Raw genomic sequence first — 27,504 nt, 5'->3', positions numbered from 1 at the left:
TGGGCTATAGGCTTAGTGTTTTTCCAATTTTTCCGATAGAATTATTCTTCGCCTATTTGTTTATTTATCGCCTAATTTGGCATCTACGCATGCGTGGGGTGTGCTGTAGGAAGAGAACGGGCGATTTAGAGCGAACTTTTCGAACCTGGCTGAGAAGATATTTCCCTGGGCTATAGGCTTAGTGTTTTTCCAATTTTTCCGATAGAATTATTCTTCGCCTATTCGTTTATTTATCGCCTAATTCGGCATCTACGCATGCGTGGGGAGTGCTGCAGGCAGAGAACGAACGATTTAGAGCGAACTTTTCGAACCTGGCTGAGACGATATTTCCCTGGGCTATAGGCTTAGTGTTTTCAAAATTTTCCGATAGAATTATTCTTCGCCTATTCGTTTATTTATCGCCTAATTTGGCATCTACGCATGCTTGGGGAGTGCTGTAGGCAGAGAACGAGCGATTTAGAGCGTACTTTTCGAACCTGGCTGAGACGATATTTCCCTGGGCTATAGGCTTAGTGTTTTCAATTTTTCCGGATACAATTATTCTTCGCCGTTTCGTTTATTTATCGCCTAATTTGGCATCTACGTATGCGTGGGGAGTGCTGTAGGCAGAGAACGAGCGATTTAGAGCGAACTTTTCGAACCTGGCTGAGACGATATTTCCCTGGGCTATAGGCTTGGTGTTTTTCCAATTTTTCTGATAGAATTATTCTTCGCCGTTTCGTTTATTTATCGCCTAATCTGGCATCTACGCATGCGTGGGGAGTGCTGTAGGCAAAGAACGAGCGATTTAGAGCGAACTATTCGAACCTGGCTGAGACGATATTTCCCTGTGCTATAGGCTTGGTGTTTTTCCAATTTTTCCGATAGAATTATTCTTCGCCTATTTGTTTATTTATCGCCTAATTTGGCATCTACGCATGCGTGGGGAGTGCTGTAGGCTGAGAACGAGCAATTTAGAGCGAATTTTTCGAAATTGGCTGAGACGATATTTCCCTGGGCTATAGGCTTAGTGTTTTTCCAATTTTTCCGATAGAATTATTCTTCGCCCATTCGTTTATTTATCGCCTAATTTGTCATCTACGCATGCTCGGGGAGTGCTGTAGGCAGAGAACGAGCGATTTAGAGCGAACTTTTCGAAACTGGCTGAGGCGATATTTCCCTGGACTATAGGCTTAGTGTTTTTCCAATTTTTCCGATAGAATTATTCTTCGCCTATTCGTTTATTTATCGCCTAATTCGGCATCTACGCATGCGTGGGGAGTGCTGCAGGCAGAGAACGAACGATTTAGAGCGAACTTTTCGAACCTGGCTGAGACGATATTTCCCTGGGCTATAGGCTTAGTGTTTTCAAAATTTTCCGATAGAATTATTCTTCGCCTATTCGTTTATTTATCGCCTAATTTGGCATCTACGCATGCTTGGGGAGTGCTGTAGGCAGAGAACGAGCGATTTAGAGCGTACTTTTCGAACCTGGCTGAGACGATATTTCCCTGGGCTATAGGCTTAGTGTTTTCAATTTTTCCGGATACAATTATTCTTCGCCGTTTCGTTTATTTATCGCCTAATTTGGCATCTACGTATGCGTGGGGAGTGCTGTAGGCAGAGAACGAGCGATTTAGAGCGAACTTTTCGAACCTGGCTGAGACGATATTTTCCTGGGCTATAGGCTTGGTGTTTTTCCAATTTTTCTGATAGAATTATTCTTCGCCCATTCGTTTATTTATCGCCTAATTTGTCATCTACGCATGCTTGGGGAGTGCTGTAGGCAGAGAACGAGCAATTTAGAGCGAACTTTTCGAAACTGGCTGAGGCGATATTTCCCTGGACTATAGGCTTAGTGTTTTTCCAATTTTTCCGATAGAATTATTCTTCGCCTATTTGTTTATTTATCGCCTAATTTGGCATCTACGCATGCGTGGGGAGTGCTGTAGGCTGAGAACGAGCAATTTAGAGCGAATTTTTCGAAATTGGCTGAGACGATATTTCCCTGGGCTATAGGCTTAGTGTTTTTCCAATTTTTCCGATAGAATTATTCTTCGCCCATTCGTTTATTTATCGCCTAATTTGTCATCTACGCATGCTCGGGGAGTGCTGTAGGCAGAGAACGAGCGATTTAGAGCGAACTTTTCGAAACTGGCTGAGGCGATATTTCCCTGGACTATAGGCTTAGTGTTTTTCCAATTTTTCCGATAGAATTATTCTTCGCCTATTTGTTTATTTATCGCCTAATTTGGCATCTACGCATGCGTGGGGAGTGCTGTAGGCAGAGAACGAGCGATTTAGAGCGAACTTTTCGAACCTGGCTGAGAAGATATTTCCCTGAGCTATAGGCTTAGTGTTTTTCCAATTTTTCCGATAGAATTATTCTTCGCCTATTCGTTTATTTATCGCCTAATTTGGCATCTACGCATGCTTGGGGAGTGCTGTAGGCAGAGAACGAGCGATTTAGAGCGAACTTTTCGAACCTGGCTGAGACGATATTTCCCTGGGCTATAGGCTTGGTGTTTTTCCAATTTTTCCGATAGAATTATTCTTCGCCTATTTGTTTATTTATCGCCTAATTTGGCATCTACGCATGCGTGGGGAGTGCTGCAGGCAGAGAACGAGCGATTTAGAGCGAACTTTTCGAATCTGGCTGCGACGATATTTCCCTGGGCTATAGGCTTGGTGTTTTTCCAATTTTTCCCATAGAATTATTCTTCGCCTATTTGTTTATTTATCGCCTAATTTGGCATCTACGCATGCGTGGGGAGTGCTGTAGGCAGAGAACGAGCGATATAGAGCGAACTTTTCGAACCTGGCTGAGACGATATTTCTCTGGGCTATAGGCTTAGTGTTTTTCCAATTTTTCCGATGGAATTATTCTTCGCCTATTTGTTTATTTATCGCCTAATTTGGCATCCACGCATGCGTGGGGAGAGCTGTAGGCTGAGAACGAGCAATTTAGACCGAAATTTCGAAACTGGCTGAGACGATATTTCCCTGGACTATAGGCTTAGTGTTTTTCCAATTTTTCCGATAGAATTATTCTTCGCCTATTTGTTTATTTATCGCCTAATTTGGCATCTACGCATGCGTGGGGAGTGCTGTAGGCAGAGAACGAGCGATTTAGAGAGAACTTTTCGAACCTGGCTGAGAAGATATTTCCCTGAGCTATAGGCTTAGTGTTTTTCCAATTTTTCCGACAGAATTATTCTTCGCCTATTCGTTTATTTATCGCCTAATTTGGCATCTACGCATGCTTGGGGAGTGCTGTAGGCAGAGAACGAGCGATTTAGAGCGAACTTTTCGAACCTGGCTGAGACGATATTTCCCTGGGCTATAGGCTTGGTGTTTTTCCAATTTTTCCGATAGAATTATTCTTCGCCTATTTGTTTATTTATCGCCTAATTTGGCATCTACGCATGCGTGGGGAGTGCTGTAGGAAGAGAACGAGCGATTTAGAGCGAACTTTTCGAACCTGGCTGAGACGATATTTCCCTGGGCTATAGTCTTGGTGTTTTTCCAATTTTTCTGATAGAATTATTATTCGCCAATTCGTTTATTTACCGCCTAATTTGTCATCTACGCATGCGGGGGGAGTGCTGTAGGCTGCGAACGAGCGATTTAGAGCGAACTTTTCGAATCTGGCTGCGACGATATTTCCCTGGGCTAGGCTTGGTGTTTTTCCAATTTTTCCGATAGAATTATTCTTCGCCTATTTGTTTATTTATCGCCTAATTTGGCATCTACGCATGCGTGGGGAGTGCTGTAGGCAGAGAACGAGCGATATAGAGCGAACTTTTCGAACCTGGCTGAGACGATATTTCTCTGGGCTATAGGCTTAGTGTTTTTCCAATTTTTCCGATGGAATTATTCTTCGCCTATTTGTTTATTTATCGCCTAATTTGGCATCTACGCATGCGTGGGGAGAGCTGTAGGCTGAGAACGAGCAATTTAGAGCGAACTTTTCGAAACTGGCTGAGACGATATTTCCCTGGGCTATAGGCTTAGTGTTTTTCCAATTTTTCCGATAGAATTATTCTTCGCCTATTCGTTTATTTATCACCTAATTTGGCATCTACGCATGCGTGGGGAGTGCTGTAGGCAGAGAACGAGCGATTTAGAGCGAACTTTTCGAACCTGGCTGAGACGATATTTCCCTGGGCTATAGGCTTGGTGTTTTTCCAATTTTTCCGATAGAATTATTCTTCGCCTATTTGTTTATTTATCGCCTAATTTGGCATCTACGCATGCGTGGGGAGTGCTGCAGGCAGAGAACGAACGATTTAGAGCGAACTTTTCGAACCTGGCTGAGACGATATTTCCCTGGGCTATAGGCTTAGTGTTTTTCCAATTTTTCCGATAGAATTATTCTTCGCCCATTCGTTTATTTATCGCCTAATTTGTCATCTACGCATGCGTGGCGAGTGCTGTTGGCTGAGAACGAGCGATTTAGAGCGAACTTTTCGAATCTGGCTGAGACGATATTTCCCTGAGCTATAGGCTTAGTGTTTTTCCAATTTTTCCGATAGAATTATTCTTCGCCTATTCGTTTATTTATCGCCTAATTTGGCATCTACGCATGCTTGGGGAGTGCTGTAGGCAGAGAACGAGCGATTTAGAGCGAACTTTTCGAACCTGGCTGAGACGATATTTCCCTGGGCTATAGGCTTGGTGTTTTTCCAATTTTTCTGATAGAATTATTCTTCGCCAATTCGTTTATTTACGGCCTAATTTGTCATCTACGCATGCGGGGGGAGTGCTGTAGGCTGCGAACGAGCGATTTAGAGCGAACTTTTCGAATCTAGCTGCGACGATATTTCCCTGGGCTATAGGCTTGGTGTTTTTCCAATTTTTCCGATAGAATTATTCTTCGCCTATTTGTTTATTTATCGCCTAATTTGGCATCTACGCATGCGTGGGGAGTGCTGTAGGCAGAGAACGAGCGATATAGAGCGAACTTTTCGAACCTGGCTGAGACGATATTTCTCTGGGCTATAGGCTTAGTGTTTTTCCAATTTTTCCGATGGAATTATTCTTCGCCTATTTGTTTATTTATCGCCTAATTTGGCATCTACGCATGCGTGGGGAGAGCTGTAGGCTGAGAACGAGCAATTTAGAGCGAACTTTTCGAAACTGGCTGAGACGATATTTCCCTGGGCTATAGGCTTAGTGTTTTTCCAATTTTTCCGATAGAATTATTCTTCGCCTATTCGTTTATTTATCACCTAATTTGGCATCTACGCATGCGTGGGGAGTGCTGTAGGCAGAGAACGAGCGATTTAGAGCGAACTTTTCGAACCTGGCTGAGACGATATTTCCCTGGGCTATAGGCTTGGTGTTTTTCCAATTTTTCCGATAGAATTATTCTTCGCCTATTTGTTTATTTATCGCCTAATTTGGCATCTACGCATGCGTGGGGAGTGCTGCAGGCAGAGAACGAACGATTTAGAGCGAACTTTTCGAACCTGGCTGAGACGATATTTCCCTGGGCTATAGGCTTCCTGTTTTCAAAATTTTCCGATACAATTATTCTTCGCCGTTTCGTTTATTTATCGCCTAATCTGGCATCTACGCATGCGTGGGGAGTGCTGTAGGCAAAGAACGAGCGATTTAGAGCGAACTATTCGAACCTGGCTGAGACTATATTTCCCTGGGCTATAGGCTTAGTGTTTTTCCAATTTTTCCGATAGAATTATTCTTCGCCCATTCGTTTATTTATCGCCTAATTTGTCATCTACGCATGCTTGGGGAGTGCTGTAGGCAGAGAACGAGCGATTTAGAGCGAAATTTACGAACCTGGCTGAGACGATATTTCCCTGGGCTATAGGCTTAGTGTTTTCAATTTTTCCGGATACAATTATTCTTCGCCGTTTCGTTTATTTATCGCCTAATTTGGCATCTACGTATGCGTGGGGAGTGCTGTAGGCAGAGAACGAGCGATTTAGTGCGAACTTTTCGAACCTGGCTGAGACGATATTTCCCTGGGCTATAGGCTTGGTGTTTTTCCAATTTTTCCGATAGAATTATTCTTCGCCAATTCGTTTATTTACCGCCTAATTTGTCATCTACGCATGCGTGGGGAGTGCTGTAGGCTGCGAACGAGCGATTTAGAGCGAACTTTTCGAATCTGGCTGCGACGATATTTCCCTGGGCTATAGGCTTGGTGTTTTTCCAATTTTTCTGATAGAATTATTCTTCGCCAATTCGTTTATTTACCGCCTAATTTGTCATCTAGGCATGCGGGGGGAGTGCTGTAGGCTGCGAACGAGCGATTTAGAGCGAACTTTTCGAATCTGGCTGCGACGATATTTCCCTGGGCTATAGGCTTGGTGTTTTTCCAATTTTTCCGATAGAATTATTCTTCGCCTATTTGTTTATTTATCGCCTAATTTGGCATCTACGCATGCGTGGGAAGTGCTGTAGGCAGAGAACGAGCGATATAGAGCGAACTTTTCGAACCTGGCTGAGACGATATTTCTCTGGGCTATAGGCTTAGTGTTTTTCCAATTTTTCCGATGGAATTATTCTTCGCCTATTTGTTTATTTATCGCCTAATTTGGCATCTACGCATGCGTGGGGAGAGCTGTAGGCTGAGAACGAGCAATTTAGAGCGAACTTTTCGAAACTGGCTGAGACGATATTTCCCTGGGCTATAGGCTTAGTGTTTTTCCAATTTTTCCGATAGAATTATTCTTCGCCTATTCGTTTATTTATCGCCTAATTTGGCATCTACGCATGCGTGGGGAGTGCTGTAGGCAGAGAACGAGCGATTTAGAGCGAACTTTTCGAACCTGGCTGAGACGATATTTCCCTGGGCTATAGGCTTGGTGTTTTTCCAATTTTTCCGATAGAATTATTCTTCGCCTATTTGTTTATTTATCGCCTAATTTGGCATCTACGCATGCGTGGGGAGTGCTGTAGGCAGAGAACGAGCGATTTAGAGCGAAATTTACGAACCTGGCTGAGACGATATTTCCCTGGGCTATAGGCTTAGTGTTTTCAATTTTTCCGGATACAATTATTCTTCGCCGTTTCGTTTATTTATCGCCTAATTTGGCATCTACGTATGCGTGGGGAGTGCTGTAGGTAGAGAACGAGCGATTTAGAGCGAACTTTTCGAACCTGGCTGAGACGATATTTCCCTGGGCTATAGGCTTGGTGTTTTTCCAATTTTTCCGATAGAATTATTCTTCGCCAATTCGTTTATTTACCGCCTAATTTGTCATCTACGCATGCGTGGTCAGTGCTGTAGGCTGCGAACGAGCGATTTAGAGCGAACTTTTCGAATCTGGCTGCGACGATATTTCCCTGGGCTATAGGCTTGGTGTTTTTCCTATTTTTCCGATAGAATTATTCTTCGCCTATTTGTTTATTTATCGCCTAATTTGGCATCTACGGATGCATGGGGAGTGCTGTAGGCAGAGAACGAGCGTTTCAAGCGAACTTTTCGAACCTGGCTGAGATGATATTTCCCTGGGCTATAGGCTTAGTGTTTTTCCAATTTTTCCGATAGAATTATTCTTCGCCTATTCATTTATTTATCGCCTAATTTGGCATCTACGTATGCGTGGGGAGTGATGTAGGCAGAGAACGAGCGATATAGAGCGAACTTTTCGAACCTGGCTGAGACGATATTTCTCTGGGCTATAGGCTTAGTGTTTTTCCAATTTTTCCGATAGAATTATTCTTCGCCTATTTGTTTATTTATCGCCTAATTTGGCATCTACGCATGCGTGGGGAGTGCTGTAGGCTGAGAACGAGCAATTTAGAGCGAATTTTTCGAAACTGGCTGAGACGATATTTCCCTGGGCTATAGGCTTAGTGTTTTTCCAATTTTTCCGATAGAATTATTCTTCGCCCATTCGTTTATTTATCGCCTAATTTGTCATCTACGCATGCTTGGGGAGTGCTGTAGGAAGAGAACGAGCGATTTAGAGCGAAATTTACGAACCTGGCTGAGACGATATTTCCCTGGGCTATAATCTTAGTGTTTTCAATTTTTCCGGATACAATTATTCTTCGCCGTTTCGTTTATTTATCGCCTAATTTGGCATCTACGTATGCGTGGGGAGTGCTGTAGGCAGAGAACGAGCGATTTAGAGCGAACTTTTCGAACCTGGCTGAGACGATATTTCCCTGGGCTATAGGCTTGGTGTTTTTCCAATTTTTCCGATACAATTATTCTTCGCCGTTTCGTTTATTTATCGCCTAATCTGGCATCTACGCATGCGTGGGGAGTGCTGTAGGCAAAGAACGAGTGATTTAGAGCGAACTATTCGAACCTGGCTGAGACGATATTTCCCTGGGCTATAGGCTTGGTGTTTTTCCAATTTTTCCTATAGAATTATTCTTCGCCTATTTGTTTATTTATCGCCTAATTTGGCATCTACGGATGCGTGGGGAGTGCTGTAGGCAGAGAACGAGCGTTTCAGAGCGAACTTTTCGAACCTGGCTGAGATGATATTTCCCTGGGCTATAGGCTTGGTGTTTTTCCAATTTTTCCGATAGAATTATTCTTCGCCTATTTGTTTATTTATCGCCTAATTTGGCATCTACGGATGCGTGGGGAGTGCTGTAGGTAGAGAACGAGCGTTTCAGAGCGAACTTTTCGAACCTGGCTGAGATGATATTTCCCTGGGCTATAGGCTTAGTGTTTTTCCAATTTTTCCGATAGAAATATTCTTCGCCGATTCATTTATTTATCGCCTAATTTGGCATCTACGTATGCGTGGGGAGTGATGTAGGCAGAGAACGAGCGATATAGAGCGAACTTTTCGAACCTGGCTGAGACGATATTTCTCTGGGCTATAGGCTTAGTGTTTTTCCAATTTTTCCGATAGAATTATTCTTCGCCTATTTGTTTATTTATCGCCTAATTTGGCATCTACGCATGCGTGGGGAGTGCTGTAGGCTGAGAACGAGCAATTTAGAGCGAACTTTTCTAAACTGGCTGAGACGATATTTCCCTGGGCTATAGGCTTAGTGTTTTTCCAATTTTTCCGATAGAATTATTCTTCGCCTATTCGTTTATTTATCGCCTAATTTGGCATCTACGCATGCGTGGGGAGTGCTGTAGGCAGAGAACGAGCGATTTAGAGCGAACTTTTCGAACCTGGCTGAGACGATATTTCCCTGGGCTATAGGCTTAGTGTTTTTCCAATTTTTCCGATAGAATTATTCTTCGCCTATTTGTTTATTTATCGCCTAATTTGGCATCTACGCATGCGTGGGGAGTGCTGTAGGCAGAGAACGGGCGATTTAGAGCGAACTTTTCGAACCTGGCTGAGAAGATATTTCCCTGGGCTATAGGCTTAGTGTTTTTCCAATTTTTCCGATAGAATTATTCTTCGCCTATTCGTTTATTTATCGCCTAATTTGGCATCTACGCATGCGTGGGGAGTGCTGTAGGCAGAGAACGAGCGATTTAGAGCGAACTTTTCGAACCTGGCTGAAAAGATATTTCCCTGGGCTATAGGCTTGGTGTTTTTCCAATTTTTCCGATAGAATTATTCTTCGCCTATTTGTTTATTTATCGCCTAATTTGGCATCTACGCATGCGTGGGGAGTGCTGTAGGCTGAGAACGAGCAATTTAGAGCGAACTTTTCGAAACTGGCTGAGACGATATTTCCCTGGGCTATAGGCTTAGTGTTTTTCCAATTTTTCCGATAGAATTATTCTTCGCCTATTCGTTTATTTATCGCCTAATTTGGCATCTACGCATGCGTGGGGAGTGCTGTAGGCAGAGAACGAGCGATTTAGAGCGAACTTTTCGAACCTGGCTGAGACGATATTTCCCTGGGCTATAGGCTTGGTGTTTTTCCAATTTTTCCGATATAATTATTCTTCGCCTATTTGTTTATTTATCGCCTAATTTGGCATCTACGCATGCGTGGGGAGTGCTGTAGGCAGAGAACGAGCGATTTAGAGCGAAATTTACGAACCTGGCTGAGACGATATTTCCCTGGGCTATAGGCTTAGTGTTTTCAATTTTTCCGGATACAATTATTCTTCGCCGTTTCGTTTATTTATCGCCTAATTTGGCATCTACGTATGCGTGGGGAGTGCTGTAGGTAGAGAACGAGCGATTTAGAGCGAACTTTTCGAACCTGGCTGAGACGATATTTCCCTGGGCTATAGGCTTGGTGTTTTTCCAATTTTTCCGATAGAATTATTCTTCGCCAATTCGTTTATTTACCGCCTAATTTGTCATCTACGCATGCGTGGTCAGTGCTGTAGGCTGCGAACGAGCGATTTAGAGCGAACTTTTCGAATCTGGCTGCGACGATATTTCCCTGGGCTATAGGCTTGGTGTTTTTCCTATTTTTCCGATAGAATTATTCTTCGCCTATTTGTTTATTTATCGCCTAATTTGGCATCTACGGATGCATGGGGAGTGCTGTAGGCAGAGAACGAGCGTTTCAAGCGAACTTTTCGAACCTGGCTGAGATGATATTTCCCTGGGCTATAGGCTTAGTGTTTTTCCAATTTTTCCGATAGAATTATTCTTCGCCTATTCATTTATTTATCGCCTAATTTGGCATCTACGTATGCGTGGGGAGTGATGTAGGCAGAGAACGAGCGATATAGAGCGAACTTTTCGAACCTGGCTGAGACGATATTTCTCTGGGCTATAGGCTTAGTGTTTTTCCAATTTTTCCGATAGAATTATTCTTCGCCTATTTGTTTATTTATCGCCTAATTTGGCATCTACGCATGCGTGGGGAGTGCTGTAGGCTGAGAACGAGCAATTTAGAGCGAATTTTTCGAAACTGGCTGAGACGATATTTCCCTGGGCTATAGGCTTAGTGTTTTTCCAATTTTTCCGATAGAATTATTCTTCGCCCATTCGTTTATTTATCGCCTAATTTGTCATCTACGCATGCTTGGGGAGTGCTGTAGGAAGAGAACGAGCGATTTAGAGCGAAATTTACGAACCTGGCTGAGACGATATTTCCCTGGGCTATAATCTTAGTGTTTTCAATTTTTCCGGATACAATTATTCTTCGCCGTTTCGTTTATTTATCGCCTAATTTGGCATCTACGTATGCGTGGGGAGTGCTGTAGGCAGAGAACGAGCGATTTAGAGCGAACTTTTCGAACCTGGCTGAGACGATATTTCCCTGGGCTATAGGCTTGGTGTTTTTCCAATTTTTCCGATACAATTATTCTTCGCCGTTTCGTTTATTTATCGCCTAATCTGGCATCTACGCATGCGTGGGGAGTGCTGTAGGCAAAGAACGAGTGATTTAGAGCGAACTATTCGAACCTGGCTGAGACGATATTTCCCTGGGCTATAGGCTTGGTGTTTTTCCAATTTTTCCTATAGAATTATTCTTCGCCTATTTGTTTATTTATCGCCTAATTTGGCATCTACGGATGCGTGGGGAGTGCTGTAGGCAGAGAACGAGCGTTTCAGAGCGAACTTTTCGAACCTGGCTGAGATGATATTTCCCTGGGCTATAGGCTTAGTGTTTTTCCAATTTTTCCGATAGAATTATTCTTCGCCTATTCATTTATTTATCGCCTAATTTGGCATCTACGCATGCGTGGGGAGTGCTGTAGGCAGAGAACGAGCGATTTAGAGCGAACTTTGCGAACCTGGCTGAGACTATATTTCCCTGGGCTATAGGCTTGGTGTTTTTCCAATTTTTCCGATAGAATTATTCTTCGCCTATTTGTTTATTTATCGCCTAATTTGGCATCTACGGATGCGTGGGGAGTGCTGTAGGCAGAGAACGAGCGTTTCAGAGCGAACTTTTCGAACCTGGCTGAGATGATATTTCCCTGGGCTATAGGCTTAGTGTTTTTCCAATTTTTCCGATAGAAATATTCTTCGCCGATTCATTTATTTATCGCCTAATTTGGCATCTACGTATGCGTGGGGAGTGATGTAGGCAGAGAACGAGCGATATAGAGCGAACTTTTCGAACCTGGCTGAGACGATATTTCTCTGGGCTATAGGCTTAGTGTTTTTCCAATTTTTCCGATAGAATTATTCTTCGCCTATTTGTTTATTTATCGCCTAATTTGGCATCTACGCATGCGTGGGGAGTGCTGTAGGCTGAGAACGAGCAATTTAGAGCGAACTTTTCTAAACTGGCTGAGACGATATTTCCCTGGGCTATAGGCTTAGTGTTTTTCCAATTTTTCCGATAGAATTATTCTTCGCCTATTCGTTTATTTATCGCCTAATTTGGCATCTACGCATGCGTGGGGAGTGCTGTAGGCAGAGAACGAGCGATTTAGAGCGAACTTTTCGAACCTGGCTGAGACGATATTTCCCTGGGCTATAGGCTTAGTGTTTTTCCAATTTTTCCGATAGAATTATTCTTCGCCTATTTGTTTATTTATCGCCTAATTTGGCATCTACGCATGCGTGGGGAGTGCTGTAGGCAGAGAACGGGCGATTTAGAGCGAACTTTTCGAACCTGGCTGAGAAGATATTTCCCTGGGCTATAGGCTTAGTGTTTTTCCAATTTTTCCGATAGAATTATTCTTCGCCTATTCGTTTATTTATCGCCTAATTTGGCATCTACGCATGCGTGGGGAGTGCTGTAGGCAGAGAACGAGCGATTTAGAGCGAACTTTTCGAACCTGGCTGAAAAGATATTTCCCTGGGCTATAGGCTTGGTGTTTTTCCAATTTTTCCGATAGAATTATTCTTCGCCTATTTGTTTATTTATCGCCTAATTTGGCATCTACGCATGCGTGGGGAGTGCTGTAGGCTGAGAACGAGCAATTTAGAGCGAACTTTTCGAAACTGGCTGAGACGATATTTCCCTGGGCTATAGGCTTAGTGTTTTTCCAATTTTTCCGATAGAATTATTCTTCGCCTATTCGTTTATTTATCGCCTAATTTGGCATCTACGCATGCGTGGGGAGTGCTGTAGGCAGAGAACGAGCGATTTAGAGCGAACTTTTCGAACCTGGCTGAGACGATATTTCCCTGGGCTATAGGCTTAGTGTTTTTCCAATTTTTCCGATAGAATTATTCTTCGCCTATTTGTTTATTTATCGCCTAATTTGGCATCTACGCATGCGTGGGGAGTGCTGCAGGCAGAGAACGAACGATTTAGAGCGAACTTTTCGAACCTGGCTGAGACGATATTTCCCTGGGCTATAGGCTTAGTGTTTTTCCAATTTTTCCGATAGAATTATTCTTCGCCCATTCGTTTATTTATCGCCTAATTTGTCATCTACGCATGCTTGGGGAGTGCTGTAGGCAGAGAACGAGCGATTTAGAGCGAAATTTACGAACCTGGCTGAGACGATATTTCCCTGGGCTATGGCTTAGTGTTTTCAATTTTTCCGGATACAATTATTCTTCGCCGTTTCGTTTATTTATCGCCTAATTTGGCATCTACGTATGCGTGGGGAGTGCTGTAGGCAGAGAACGAGCGATTTAGAGCGAACTTTTCGAACCTGGCTGAGACGATATTTCCCTGGGCTATAGGCTTGGTGTTTTTCCAATTTTTCCGATAGAATTATTCTTCGCCAATTCGTTTATTTACCGCCTCATTTGTCATCTACGCATGCGTGGGGAGTGCTGTAGGCTGCGAACGAGCGATTTAGAGCGAACTTTTCGAATCTGGCTGCGACGATATTTCCCTGGGCTATAGGCTTGGTGTTTTTACTATTTTTCCGATAAAATTATTCTTCGCCTATTTGTTTATTTATCGCCTAATTTGGCATCTACGGATGCGTGGGGAGTGCTGTAGGCAGAGAACGAGCGTTTCAGAGCGAACTTTTCGAACCTGGCTGAGATGATATTTCCCTGGGCTATAGGCTTAGTGTTTTTCCAATTTTTCCGATAGAATTATTCTTCACCTATTCATTTATTTATCGCCTAATTTGGCATCTACGTATGCGTGGGGCGTGATGTAGGCAGAGAACGAGCGATATAGAGCGAACTTTTCGAACCTGGCTGAGACGATATTTCTCTGGGCTATAGGCTTAGTGTTTTTCCAATTTTTCCGATAGAATTATTCTTCGCCTATTTGTTTATTTATCGCCTAATTTGGCATCTACGGATGCGTGGGGAGTGCTGTAGGCAGAGAACGAGCGTTTCAGAGGGAACTTTTCGAACCTGGCTGAGATGATATTTCCCTGGGCTATAGGCTTAGTGTTTTTCCAATTTTTCCGATAGAATTATTCTTCGCCTATTCATTTATTTATCGCCTAATTTGGCATCTACGTATGCGTGGGGAGTGATGTCGGCAGAGAACGAGCGATATAGAGCGAACTTTTCGAACCTGGCTGAGACGATATTTCTCTGGGCTATAGGCTTAGTGTTTTTCCAATTTTTCCGATAGAATTATTCTTCGCCTATTTGTTTATTTATCGCCTAATTTGGCATCTACGCATGCGTGGGGAGTGCTGTAGGCTGAGAACGAGCAATTTAGAGCGAACTTTTCGAAACTGGCTGAGGCGATATTTCCCTGGACTATAGGCTTAGTGTTTTTCCAATTTTTCCGATACAATTATTCTTCGCCGTTTCGTTTATTTATCGCCTAATCTGGCATCTACGCATGCGTGGGGAGTGCTGTAGGCAAAGAACGAGCGATTTAGAGCGAACTATTCGAACCTGGCTGAGACGATATTTCCCTGGGCTATAGGCTTAGTGTTTTCAATTTTTCCGGATACAATTATTCTTCGCCGTTTCGTTTATTTATCGCCTAATTTGGCATCTACGCATGCGTGGGGAGTGCTGTAGGCATAGAACGAGCGATTTAGAGCGAACTTTGCGAACCTGGCTGAGACGATATTTCCCTGGGCTATAGGCTTGGTGTTTTTCCAATTTTTCCGATAGAATTATTCTTCGCCTATTTGTTTATTTATCGCCTAATTTGGCATCTACGGATGCGTGGGGAGTGCTGTAGGCAGAGAACGAGCGATTTAGAGCGAACTTTTCGAACCTGGCTGAGACGATATTTCTCTGGGCCATAGGCTTGGTGTTTTTCCAATTTTCCGATAGAATTATTCTTCCCCTATTCGTTTATCCATCACGTAATTTGGCCTGTACGCATGCGTGGGTAGTGCTGTAGGCAGAGAACGAGCGATTTAGAGCGAAATCATCGAACCTGGCTGAGACGATATTTCCCTGGGCTATAGGTTTAGTGTTTTTTTTTTTTTTTTCAATTTTCCCGATACAACTTTTCTTCGCCTATTCTTTTATTTAACGCGTAATTTTGCCTCTACGCATGCGTTTCAAGCTCGTTTATTTATCGCGTTAATCCGCATCCGCCCCGGCGTTTCGTAATCCGTTTATTAATTGTATGAATAGGTGGAAATACTCCAATTGGATGGAAGTTATGTATATGCAACGAACCAGCGTTTCCCAGAGAAGTCTATGCGCATCACTGTTTCGTCATTTTGCTGGGCTATATGTAGGCCTACATATGTTTTTCTCCGAATGGCCAATTTTGGCAATCCATTTATTGAACGCGTGAATGGGCGGAAACACTTACCATAGCATGGATATTGATGTATATGCCACTAACCAGCGTTTTGCAGATGAGTCCGTAGACATGGCTGTTTCGTTATCTTTATTTGGGGATAGGCTTACCTGTTTTCCGGAAGTGCCAATTTTCGCCGTCCATTCATTCATCGCGTGAATAGCCGGGAACACTTCCAATAGGGTGGAGATTTACTTATACGCCAGGAATCAGCGTTTTCAAGAGAATTCAGTATACATGGCTGTTTGAATATTTTTACTGGGCATATCCTTACCTGCTTTTCGGAAATGCCAATTTTGGTAGTTTTTTTATTTCCCGGTGCATAGGCGGAAGCACTTTCACTAGTATGGAGGTTGACTTATGCGCCACGAACCAGCGTTTTCCAGAGAAGTCAGTGGACATCTGCAGCTATTGCAAGGTGTTTATTCGGGCACATACTCTGCGGCCTTGGTTATTTGTTTGCTGAACAAGACAGCAGCCAGAACTTACTTAGTGGTCCAATATAGCAGACAACTTTAGCTACCGGGTAAAATATGTTAGACACCGTAATGCTGATGAAGTTCCCAAAGAATGGTAATCGCAATTAATAGGCAAGGTTTGCGTTTTGGCAAAATTCAGTTAATCACTTATAGCATTGCTTGAATGTCGCTGAATAAACCAATATTACTGAAATTTAGCAATCTATTTCGTTCGGTAGCGAATACATGAAAGAGATCCTGATGTTCGCCCTATAGCGGATAACATTGTCTGCTCTGAAACACCTGTTGCGCTAGGTTGCGCAGCTGCGTATGAACAATGTGCATGGTTTTAGGCCCTACCTTGTCGTTATTTGGTTCTTGGAAATTTTGACAGCTCAATAAGTCGACGCAGCCACTTTTCCACACGTGCAAGTTTTCCACACACAATGGGCAGTTATTAAATAGCCCTAATTGTTCGTATACGCCGTTGATTTCGGGGCACGTCACTTTGGAGTTACTGAGGTTCAGAACGCATTGGTTCGAGGGTATGCAGCTGGTTGAGGTGGCCGCTCTTCTAACGCTTGTAACGGCAACTGTGGGCAAGAAGTTCACACGCTGCTCCTTGTCGAAAGAACTTGCCAGGAACGGTATACCCAGAGGGCAGATGGCCAACTGTAAGTTGAAATATGACGTTATGGAACCAGCGTTTTCGGAACCGACGGAATTTTTTAAAAAAGTTTTATTGTACCCTGAAGACCGAAGTATTACAGAGGGGAGTGGGTAAAAAAAAACATAACAAGTAAATGACAGAGCAGCAAATAATGGTTAGTAATTACAGCAAAATTCATTAGGTAACTGTATCCGGGAGTGACGATGTCTGATAAGGCCGAACGAAACCTTGAGTTGTCCTTGATTGCGACAACTGCGCCGGGAAGGTGGTTGCATTCCTGAGAGGTCCTAGGAATAAATGATTCGTTACAGGTTCTGGTGCGGCATTGAATGATTCCAACCTTATGGCTATGATCAATGCGAGAGGAAATGTAGGTAGGAGATAATATAACATTATCGCGCAGGTTGGAATTGTGGAAATGTATTTTATGAAATAAAGCAAGGCGAAAGAACTTACGCCGGGCTGAGAAAGGAGCAAGTAGCAAAGAGCTTTTCATGGCAGTTACGCTTGATGTGCGGTTGTAATTGCTATGAATGAAACCCGCGGCATTGTCTTGGCTTAGTTCAAGTGATTGAATAAGGGCTTAGAGGTGTGGGTCCCAAATGGATGAGGCGTACTCCATTTTACTCCTAATAAGCGTTTTGTATAGGACTAGTTTTAATGATGTAGGAGCAGAAGAAAAATTTCTGCGAAGATAACTATTGTTAATTACCTTATCGACGTGCAACGATCAGGAAAGTGAAGAGGTTATGTGGACGCCTAGGTTACGACCTCTAGGGGAGTATCATTAAGGTAATAGTTAAGGTGTTGCCAGTTACACGCATACATTTACATTTAGTTACGTTTAGTTGCATTAACTATGCGTCACAAGTTAGAGATAGCGTTCATATCGTCTTGCAAGAATTTCTTATCAGATCTGTCCGAGATCTCCCGGAGGATAACACAGCCATCTGCGAAAACGTAAATATTAGAGAAAAAAAACGTCATTGGGTAAACCGTTAATGTAAATTAAGAATAGAAAAGCGTCTATAACTCATCCTTGGGGCACACCAGACTCTACGGGATTATATGGGGACATATGAAACTTTTGCAACATATTTTACGTTTGTAAGCCTTAAAACTGCTGAAGAACACCAGTTTGAGTTTGATACGCTACACATACAAAGGCCCCCAATAGTGAGCTCTCTCAAACTCGACTTTCCTGTGTTGGTGGAGAGACATACTGCCGAGCTACGCCTCTTTGAACGCAGTGTGCGAGGCTAGATTTAGCTCCGATTGCGGCATGAATGGCGACACAACTGCACCATCTGCGCACGTGACACGTGCATGATCAAGTAGTTGCTTCTTTCCTCTACACAACGATAACAAAGTAAGGTCCGTGGGTAGTATGGTTGCAAATATTTAAGTGATGATGATGCTATACAACATGTTTTCGTTACATCGGTTTCAGCAAGTGGGCCCCTGTGATCCCTTTCAAAGGCGTTTCACGCAAAAGTACAAATTATTAATTAGACACAATTCATTACCTCCAAGTCTGGCCGAGATCGAAATTTTGCTTTCAATGCTGCTTTCCAGCCCTTGAACTCTGATAGGCGTCACGTTTTTTTGTTTTGCTTTTAATTTCAATGTGTTACCGACCGAATGTACACTGGGTTCCCGAAGGACAAAAGAAAGAAAAAAAAAGCAATTCCAGCTTGACAAACTAGCTTACAGAAAAGGTATTGTTAAGTAAATGTCCAAGACAATGTCCTCTTTCGTGCTTCTGTCGACTTAAACCTGGCTTCTTATGCAGAAGCACGGCTGCCTTCTGTACATTTGCACTGGCTTCTGTGTGGCCTTTTTATTTATGGCTTTATTAGAGCAAGAAAGCACTGAAAACAGCTACCAAACAAAGGTACATGCCGAGGGCTCATCATATGCAAGCACTCTCCTTGTCGGTGTGTTTCTCGGCGTGTGGAACAATATATTGTTCCACACGCCGCAATATCTCCAAATGTTACAGGGTGTATTTCTTAAGTATGTGCTATGCAATCAAGAGTATCATCGTTGTTAGGATTGGGGGCTCAATGCCATCGTTTGTAACCCGTTGTCAAGATTGGAGTCCGGCACGAAGTAGAAGGTAGCTGGCCCATGCCGTCGTCCAACTTATCCACGCTGAGGACGTTGATGAAGGGAAGAACTGCTTCTCATCGAGAACGAGGAATATGGACTTATTTACAGTATTTACATGCAGTTCATCAGTATAGCATGACTGCGAGAGGAAGTACGTCGGTCTAACACGACTGCTTGAGAGGGTGCCTCAGTCTAACATGACGGCTTAAGAAAGTGTCTTGAGCATCCGCACAACAGCCGTTTATAAACACTCGATCCTCCCCCAATTCCAAGGTGGCGGAAACGTTCATCCAGCCATCGCAAACACGCCGCCTCTCCGCGTTACACACACACACACGCACACGCACACGCACACGCACACAGGTTCTCGGTCCGAAACCGACATCACACGAATTTCGTAGAACTCGGAGCGGACCCTCGCACTGCGCCCGGGTAGCCATTGTCTTGTCTTGGTCGGCGCGTGGGAAGAGGTCTCCGACGACGTTCCCGCGGCAACTCCCCCACTCATAGAAGATCCGGTCCCCTTTGGTGGGTTCGGTAACAATAGTTGGCCCGCCGAACTCATTCAGTCACAACGGCGACGAGGCTAGAGCGTAACGGTGGCGGTTTCAGCACAAAGCCTGCCTCGTCAAACGCATTCTAGCTGAAGCGACGGAGAGTGGAGGACGCGCGTATTGTTCCCTACACAAAGTCGACTGAGTCACGCCATGGCTAGAGGTTTGCGGCGGCGCTCCAGGAAAAGATGACGCCCGCGGTCGCAATTGGTTGGCAAAACTTGCACTGCAGCTGGCCGTTCTTAACATCGTACAAACAGAAAGTTGTAGTATTATATTTCCCGATGTTATACTTCGAACGTGGAATATTCCAACTCCGACGATGTAATGCTCCACTCGGTAAAAAAAAAAGGAAAAGAAAACGTGCGTTTTTATTGAGCCGCCGCGGTATCCCAAACCTAATTCCTCATTTCTCAGAGGAGACGCAGGAATACTTTTGTCCTCCTAAACATCACTGCCTTCCGTTCTCCGAACCGCCGTAGTTGATCTGGAAGATGAGGAATAATCTTTATTGTAGGACAGCAGATTCGAGACCTAGGCCCCTCTACCTAGATGACTGCCTGGAGCCCTTGCGGGAGCTTCGGCCTTCTGGATTGCCTTAAGTTGGTCTTCCGGTGCACAGCTGAGCAGCGCGGTATCCTACTGCTCTCTTGCTTTGTGTATTTTATTCTGTGTGGGTGTCCGAGGACAGTTCACATGTGGAACGCGACCCACGTGGAGTGCGGCTACGGCGGCCGCATTCCACGTGGGCAAAATGCAAAAAACCCTCGCCTTTCAAAGGTGCGCGTGGAACAACCCCACTAGAGATATTTCCTCCTGAGTCACTCACACTTTTGCCAACATTCTGAAATATATTCCTTGCTTGAAGACCGCGTTGCGGCAAAACTGCCTTAGGGCAGTTACGCAAGGCTCATAAATAAATAGATCCCCTAAACTAGGGCATCTTTAGCCTTTCTCAGTCCAAGTCATTCCACTGGGGCCACAGAGGTAAATAATTTCTCCTCGCTGTTGTCTCTTTCAGGGGTATGCCTCGTCAACTCCGAAAGTGGCATGAACACGAGGGCTATGAACCGTAACAGGGACGGCAGTGTCGACTATGGACTTTTCCAGGTGAGGCATAAGCTTCAGTTTAGAGTAGGCCACCGCTGGTGTGTATTGGACATGATAAATTCAGGCAAAAAAAAATACAGGTGAATAAGTAAACAGACGATATTAGCTATAGTAGTGCAGTTATCATAGGAAAAAATGAATAGAACAAGACTCTAGCGCCTATAATACGCACGACCCTCGATGCTCCGACAGGAACTGCGTTCTTTTCTCATTTGTCTCAGTGGCCATTGCGTTCAGCTGCCATGCAGTAGGTCGCGGGCTTGATTCTCAGACGCAGCGGCCTCGTTACGCTGAGCAGCTGAATGCAGAAATGCTCGTTAGGGATCCTGCATGCATGTACAGTATGCATAATCCCCCTGACACACGTTTGCCGTGCTTTGGATGTACGCTAGAGAATCCTCCAGTGACAGTCGAAATTATTCTTGTAACTAGTGCCTCTTTATAAGATAGTAACTACGTGCGTAGCTTTAATACGTTAAGCTACGTAATTTCAGGAACGTTGTGATTCAGTGACGTAAACATGGCGCACTGCTGCGACCTGATAAAGCGTGAGACATGGAAATTGATTGTGTTCGTATACAGGGTGTCCCAGCTAACTTTAGCCAGAGATTAAAACATGCAAATGCCACGCAGCTGCACAGAACAAAGCTAATTTGTTTGCCGTTGCTTGGAGATGCTCAAACATTTCTTTTTAATTCCGTCTAATTAGATAATCAGCCTTGATTAATGAGTCAACTTCTCAAATGTTATAATTAGATGAAAAATGTCAATGAGAAAATTGTAGAGCGGCATGAAAGACTCCCGATACAGCTTTCTGTTCCTCAATACGAGCTGCATAATAGTGTTCTTCCGAGCGCGAAAGAATCCCGCCAATACACGCAAAGTGCCCCGAGAGGCCAGTCGCGCGACAATTTTGCGTGCGTTTGCAGGCTTCTTTCACGCTCTGAAAAACACTTTTATGTAGCAGGTATTGAGCAAAAGAAAGCTGCATCGGGAGTTTCAGCCTCTGTGAGTCAGCGCCAGTGTCGTGCTGATCTTTGTCAAAGTCCTTGTTCGTTTAGTGCTGTTACTTCCCAAAACATAAAAGCAGCTACTGGAATTTTTGTGAAGCAAAGCGAAAAGAGCGACGAAGCGAACAATGTCACGTTAAGACATAGGAAGAGAGCATGGTGGACCAGAGAGGAAACGGGAATAGCCAATATTCTAGTTGACATTAAGAGAAAAAAAGAAAGTGGAGCTGGGCAGGCCATGTAATACGTAGGGCAAGTAACCGATGGACCATTACAATTGCAGAATGTGTGCTAAGGGAAGTGAGTCGCAGTAGAGGACGGCAGAAAATTACATGGGGTGATATAAATTAGGAAATTCACAGGCGCAAGTCGGAATCGGCTAGTGCAAGACAGGGGTAGTCCTCGTCCAGCAGCTGACATAAATATATATATGGTGACATAGACATCGACATATGGTGATAACGATGATGTGAAGTAAAGCTTTCGTTAAGCGGTTAAATGCATGCTATACACGTGCTCATCTTCTGCAAAGAGTTTTGCACCATATAGCGATTACGTACCTGGCCAGCGAAACGGCAAGACGCGGAGACCCAGACTACGCGACCTACGCGGTCGCGGATTACAGCGCCTCAAAGATTGGCCCACTTTGCTACGACACTCTCTCCATTGCCGGCCCGCTTTAACATTGTACTATGTGCAGGGACCGGCCCTCTTTACTCACTCGGCAAGCAGTCAACTGAGCAGGCTCCCAAAACAATGGGAAAGAATGCGCATAAAGCATCGCGTTAATAATTGCTTCCGCTGCTTAATTCCGTAGAGAACAGAGCCAGCAATCTGCACTGATGCGAGTGCAGTACAGATGGGGTCACGTGGCATTCGATTCAGTTATGTGAGTGCTGTCCTGTGTGTGAGCTATCCGGCAAGATAGCAGTAGCAGCAGCAGCCGCCACTGTGCAAGCAATGCTGTCCTAGTGTTTGCTTCTCGCTGCAGTTGAGTCCGGTGAAAGCGTCGGGAAATGTCCAGTAGACGGCAGGAAAACGTGAACAAGTAGTTGACGACCATTTCTTATTGTTTTCTGTTTGCCTGCTTTCGATCATTTCTAGATTAACAACCGGTACTGGTGCAGCCCTGGTCCCCACAACCAATGCCGAGTCAGATGCAAAGGTACGTCACTTGTCTTTGTTGTCTGTATAAACATCCATAGATGTCGAACATCTAGCAAGTAAAACAATCTCGCCACGCAACAGGAACCTTCCGTTCGTGAATAAGGCGGCCCGGCGTCCCAGACGTCCCGACTTCACGGACGTCGCCCCGCTGTCCCGATGGCATTGGTTTATGCTATAGCTTCTACGACCCCGGCCGGCTCTAAGAGGTATAGCTTAGAGCACATGAACCGACCTATTGCAGTGCCATGCACCAACGCACTTGTTGAACCTGGCGTCTCTCTAAAGCGGTGCTGCACAACATACGGGCCGCGGACCGCATATATATGTGCAGCCCGCGAGCAAACTTTCGGCGGCCCGCTTCCTAATTCAGGATTCCATGGTGTGCAGGTGCTGGAATACGCGCATAGCACATGAAAAACGCGTTTTCTCGCCAAACACGAGCACACTTAAGTCCAGTCAAAGAAAATAAGTATTTCATCGGTTTCGCAGACTTTTCTCGGCAATGACAGCAGGCTCCTTAAAACTTCATATTGCAGCTAAAGCTCATTGACCTTCAGTATTCGACGCAATTAATGGGCATACACCGAGAGAATTGCTGCCCTCAATTTTATAAGAACCTCGATGAGAAAAAATATGGAAACATTGCTGATAATAACGCTAGATAGGCTTCATAAGCGCCTGCGTAATCACCTCCATCTGCGAGCAAACGTATCCTGTTTCGAGGTCCTAAAGAGCCCCATTAAGTTTTCAACAATCCACGCGACACGAGACGTGCTGAGGACAGCTGCTAGTGCGATCACACTAAATACATGGTGCCTTTTCGCAAGCACAACATCCGACCGTTCTCAGAAAAGTGCGAACAACAGAAAGCTGAGCTAGTTGGTGGGGATTCATAATTCAAAGAAGGAGTAAGGCGTGCAGACATGGACACAAGAGAAGAGAAGTGGACAACACGAATGCCGAATATCAACTGAAGGATTCTAGAGTTTTGTTTATCTTCTTTCTTTTTTCCCCTCAGTGCGTCCTTCAGCTGATAGTTGGCGTTCGTGTTGTCGACTTCTCTTCTTTTGTGTCCATGTCTTCACGCCTTACCCCTTCTTTGCATTATGAAAAGTGCGACCCGTGTGGCATTCAATTCTAAAACGAAACATTCACGCAAGTATAAAAAACAGCGCAACACCAAATCTTCACGGTCTTCGGCAGAGCTGGTTTTGAGTTGTGCAGCCCCTTTCTAGAGAAAGTCATTGAGAGAGGCAGTCATGCTCACTCCACTAAACATGGGAGCGCAACTACGGGTGCCCTGAAATAGGCAAACTGTGTCATTGAGCTAACAATACAGGTATTGCATGTACATAGCAACAAAAAAAAAGGCGGGAATGGAGGTGAAATCAATGACAACAACGACGGGGGCTCTGCGCTGGCACCCGGCGGCATGCACGTATTCGAATCCCACCCAAGGGAACCATAATACTTTATTTCTTACCGACGACAGCCGTCTATGAGCCTCATTCCAAAGTGCAGTCAAAGCGGCTTCATCATAGTTCCGAGGTATGGATGAAGCCTCATGAGGTCCTGGAATGACGCGGTGTGGCACTGGCCTCGAATGCCACCCATGACATGTTTTTTTTCTTTCTTTTTTTTTTACGCATGCAAAAGCAAAGGGGTATGGGGTTTTACGTGCCAAAACCACTTTATGGTTATGAGGCACGCCGTACTGGGGGACTCCGGAAATTTTGACCACCTGGGATTCTCTAACGTGCACATAAATCTAAGTACACGGGTGTTTTCGCATTTCGCCTCCGTCGAAATGCGGTCACACGCAAAAGCAGTGTAGCCGGTAGCGTAGTGTACTCGGACGGTGCGGCCAAGGGTTTCATTAACACTCTTCGGTTCCAGGGCTTTTCTCGCCGACAAGAGTTGCGACCGTTATTGGCTGGATCAAGAATATGTTCTTGCGTACTAAATGTGTTTATTGTAGTGTTGCGCAAGCTGTTGTTTCGTGGTTTTGGCACGTAAAACCGCTGATTTTAATGTCTTACTTTTTAAAACACCGTTTGGCCACGTTTGTTCCGTGCGGAAGCACAGAATTTTCTCTTCTTCCTTTCTGAGGTAGTCTTAAATGCGTCATGCAAATTTATTCTAGTTTCTTTTCCTTTCTTTCCTCTGTATCACCCTATCAGTGCGCATATATTTCTACCTTTTGCACGTATCATATACAATAGAAAAAGCTATGTATATGCAATCATACTCCATGGCCCGCTTGCCACGTTTACGCAACAGTCCTTGGCCACGCCATTTGTGCCCTTTTAACTGTTATGCGACATACCAAGTATAAATAAAGGTTTGTACTGAACAACTCGAGCGCACGCCACTGTCGCCATGAAATTATATCTGATAGTTCAAGACATGCACTGCGGAAAGGCTCCAACGCAACGCCTGGATAGTTGGAACCATGTGTCGAAAAAAAAATACTTCTGATTTTTCCCAAAAGCTCTGCAAATCCTGTCTTTAGCCTGCGCAGCTTACAAGAAATAATTTTACAGCTTTTCTTTTCGGTGCTACCCGGTGTGGTTGCTTAGTGATTATGGTGTTGGGCTGCTAAGCACGAGGTCGCAGGATCGAATCCCGGCCACGGCGGCCGCATTTGAATGGGCGCGAAATGCGAAAACACTCGTGTACTTAGATTTAGGTGCACGTGAAAGAACCCCAGGTGGACAAAATTTCCGGGGTCCCCACTACGGCGTGCCTTATAAGATCTTGGTTTTTACATGTAAAACCCCATAATCTAAATTTTTTTCGCTGCTTCTTTTCAAAAGCTAAAACAAAACATATTTTTTTAGACATTCGATGTTCGTATATTTGAAACATTCGGTTGGAAATTGTTCAATATTTAACTCACCCGCGCAAACGCGATCCAATCACGAGACAGAGAACCTACCTCTCGTTGACGCTTCTTTACAGATCTGCTCTCCGACAACATTAAAGCAGCAGTAAAATGCGCCAAGTTTATCTACAAAAGAATGGGATTCTCGGCTTGGTGAGTACACACTGAGTTGAACTAGCCGGTAGTGAAAAGTACTCGCTGTCTTGCTCTCTATTTTGACCCTCGAAACAAACGTTCGTAGGAACAGCGTGCTACGCGTACTTATTGTGGAAAAAGAAACCCCTGTAAGACGGATTTTCTTTCGGCTAAAATTGCGCGTCTGTCTACTTACGCGGGCCGTCCAGCCAAACTGTGCTGTTTATTATCGCCTCTCTTCTAAACCTTGCCGACTGGAACAACCTCCTGTAAATGAAGTGGCATATTGTCTATAGGTTGTAGTGGCGTAATCGTGGTGTAGTACGTTCTAGCCCGCATTGCATTTTCAAGAGAGACCGGTTTCCTGAACTTGGGATGACATATCCCAGTGACATTGCAAGAGACACTCAGGTGGAGCAATTATACGGCGGCCATCGCCAGGCTAAAATCGCCTGTTGCTACAACCCGCCACCACTGTCTTCGGCGGCAATGTTCGGGTCTCTCTCGGGGGGGAATATGATGTATTTTAGTATTTACGGAAACACTCTGACGCCACGACGCCACTCTGGAAGGTTTCGTTGAGGTTTGTATCTCGTTATTCGATCAACACTAACGAGCAAATGTTCCTCCTTTCTTTGTTCCACCAATAGGTACGGCTGGCAGGCGAAATGCCGGGGAAGAAATCTGGGAAGATACAATAGAGGCTGCAGGTTCTGAGAAATAAACAGTTTACTCTTCTGTTCTGTTTCGGCTAAGCTCAGCCGTTGGCGGGTTCTTTTATTAAGTAGGTCTGCATCACAGGCCGACAGCAAAAAAGAAACAAAAACACGCTCGTAGCATGTGCTACTGCAGCATCGGCACGCAATACGCACGAAGGCTTTCAAGCATCATCACAACAAACAGCAAATAAGCCACGTTCAATTAAACTAACCCGGCAACAAATATGTACGCCTAGCACGGCCCTCGTAACTGCGTTACCTTCGCAAACGTCACCAAACATCGAAAAATTATATCATATACAGATTTCTGCGCATGACGGTACCGCAGAAGAGCAGGATCAGCCGCGATCAGCAGCAATCACTCACAGTGGATGGAAACCAGCCTTGAACGCCATGGCATCGCCGTACAGGCCGCGGCAGAAAGGGCCGGTGACAGCATGGCCGGCGTTTTTCGGAGACCGCCGACTGCGATTCCTTATCCGCTTCGCTTGCCAGGTATGCAGATCTCTACTTACCGTAAGACGGTAGCTTTGTGGAGCGTGGAACCACATTGCATTTAGGAACGGCACAGGTTAAGCAAGTAAAATCACCAAACGGTGCCCACTCCCTGTGTCACATACAGCAGCGCCAACTATTGAGGGATGCGGATGCGACGACGTCAACGAATTCGACGACGGCACACTTCGCCCATGCCTTTGCTTTCGCGCGTGATTTATATGTGCAAGCAACATGCTGTAAGTTGCCGAACCAGTGGCGATTAAGTCGCTAGTGTTCGAACTTCACCGTTTCGAGCTATTTAACGCGTCGGTTTGACTAGAAGGTACAAGATAACCGCGTAACCTTTGCCTTCAGCATCTGCGATAGCAGTGATGGCACTCAGTGAAATCTTCAGCGCGCTTTCACACGAGCGTGGGCCACCCCTCTGCAGTGAGATGCATGCATAAGCGAACCTCGAATTCCAACACCCATGTCGCACGTGGGCCACGCGAAAATCCACCGAGCTAGCGCGCAAGCGACGTACGAGTCAGGCTTATGGTGCAGGAAATGAAAAAGCCAATTCTCATTCGTCGGAAGATAAGAACGCCCATGACAGCATGATGAACATGCTTGTAGAAACGCCTGCGACGACGCCGGTCTATGATGTTAGCGGCCCGGAAAATAGAAAACGATTTCCTAGACAATGTCTTGAACAGAACGCGCAGCTATAGAAGTCTATGCATACTCTCGTATTTCCGCACCACTAT

General features: G+C 44.6%; 1 protein-coding gene across 1 annotated transcript; it reads left to right on the top strand.

The window, feature by feature from the left end:
- Positions 1-16,397: 16,397 nt before the first annotated feature.
- Positions 16,398-26,296, top strand: LOC142585447 (lysozyme-like). Its single transcript, XM_075696218.1, has 5 exons — positions 16,398-16,573; positions 20,257-20,345; positions 22,460-22,520; positions 25,484-25,559; positions 26,192-26,296. Exons 1-5 carry the CDS (start codon positions 16,447-16,449, stop codon positions 26,256-26,258), a joined length of 420 nt encoding a protein of 139 aa, XP_075552333.1. The 5' UTR covers positions 16,398-16,446; the 3' UTR covers positions 26,259-26,296.
- Positions 26,297-27,504: the final 1,208 nt, after the last annotated feature.

The sequence above is a fragment of the Dermacentor variabilis genome, chromosome 6 (genome assembly GCF_050947875.1).
Source record: "Dermacentor variabilis isolate Ectoservices chromosome 6, ASM5094787v1, whole genome shotgun sequence".
Classification (NCBI taxonomy): Eukaryota; Metazoa; Arthropoda; class Arachnida; order Ixodida; family Ixodidae; genus Dermacentor; species Dermacentor variabilis.
The sequence above is the reverse complement of the archived record's forward strand: the minus strand, read 5'-3'. Positions and strand labels throughout refer to the sequence as shown.

Coding starts and splice junctions, on each gene's coding strand:
- LOC142585447 (XM_075696218.1), top strand. CDS start 16,447: ATGCAGCTGGTTGAGGTGGCCGCTCTTCTAACGCTTGTAACGGCAACT. Junction 16,574..20,256: donor CAGAGGGCAGATGGCCAACT/GTAAGTTGAAAT, acceptor TGTCTCTTTCAG/GGGTATGCCTCGTCAACTCC. Junction 22,521..25,483: donor ATGCCGAGTCAGATGCAAAG/GTACGTCACTTG, acceptor GCTTCTTTACAG/ATCTGCTCTCCGACAACATT.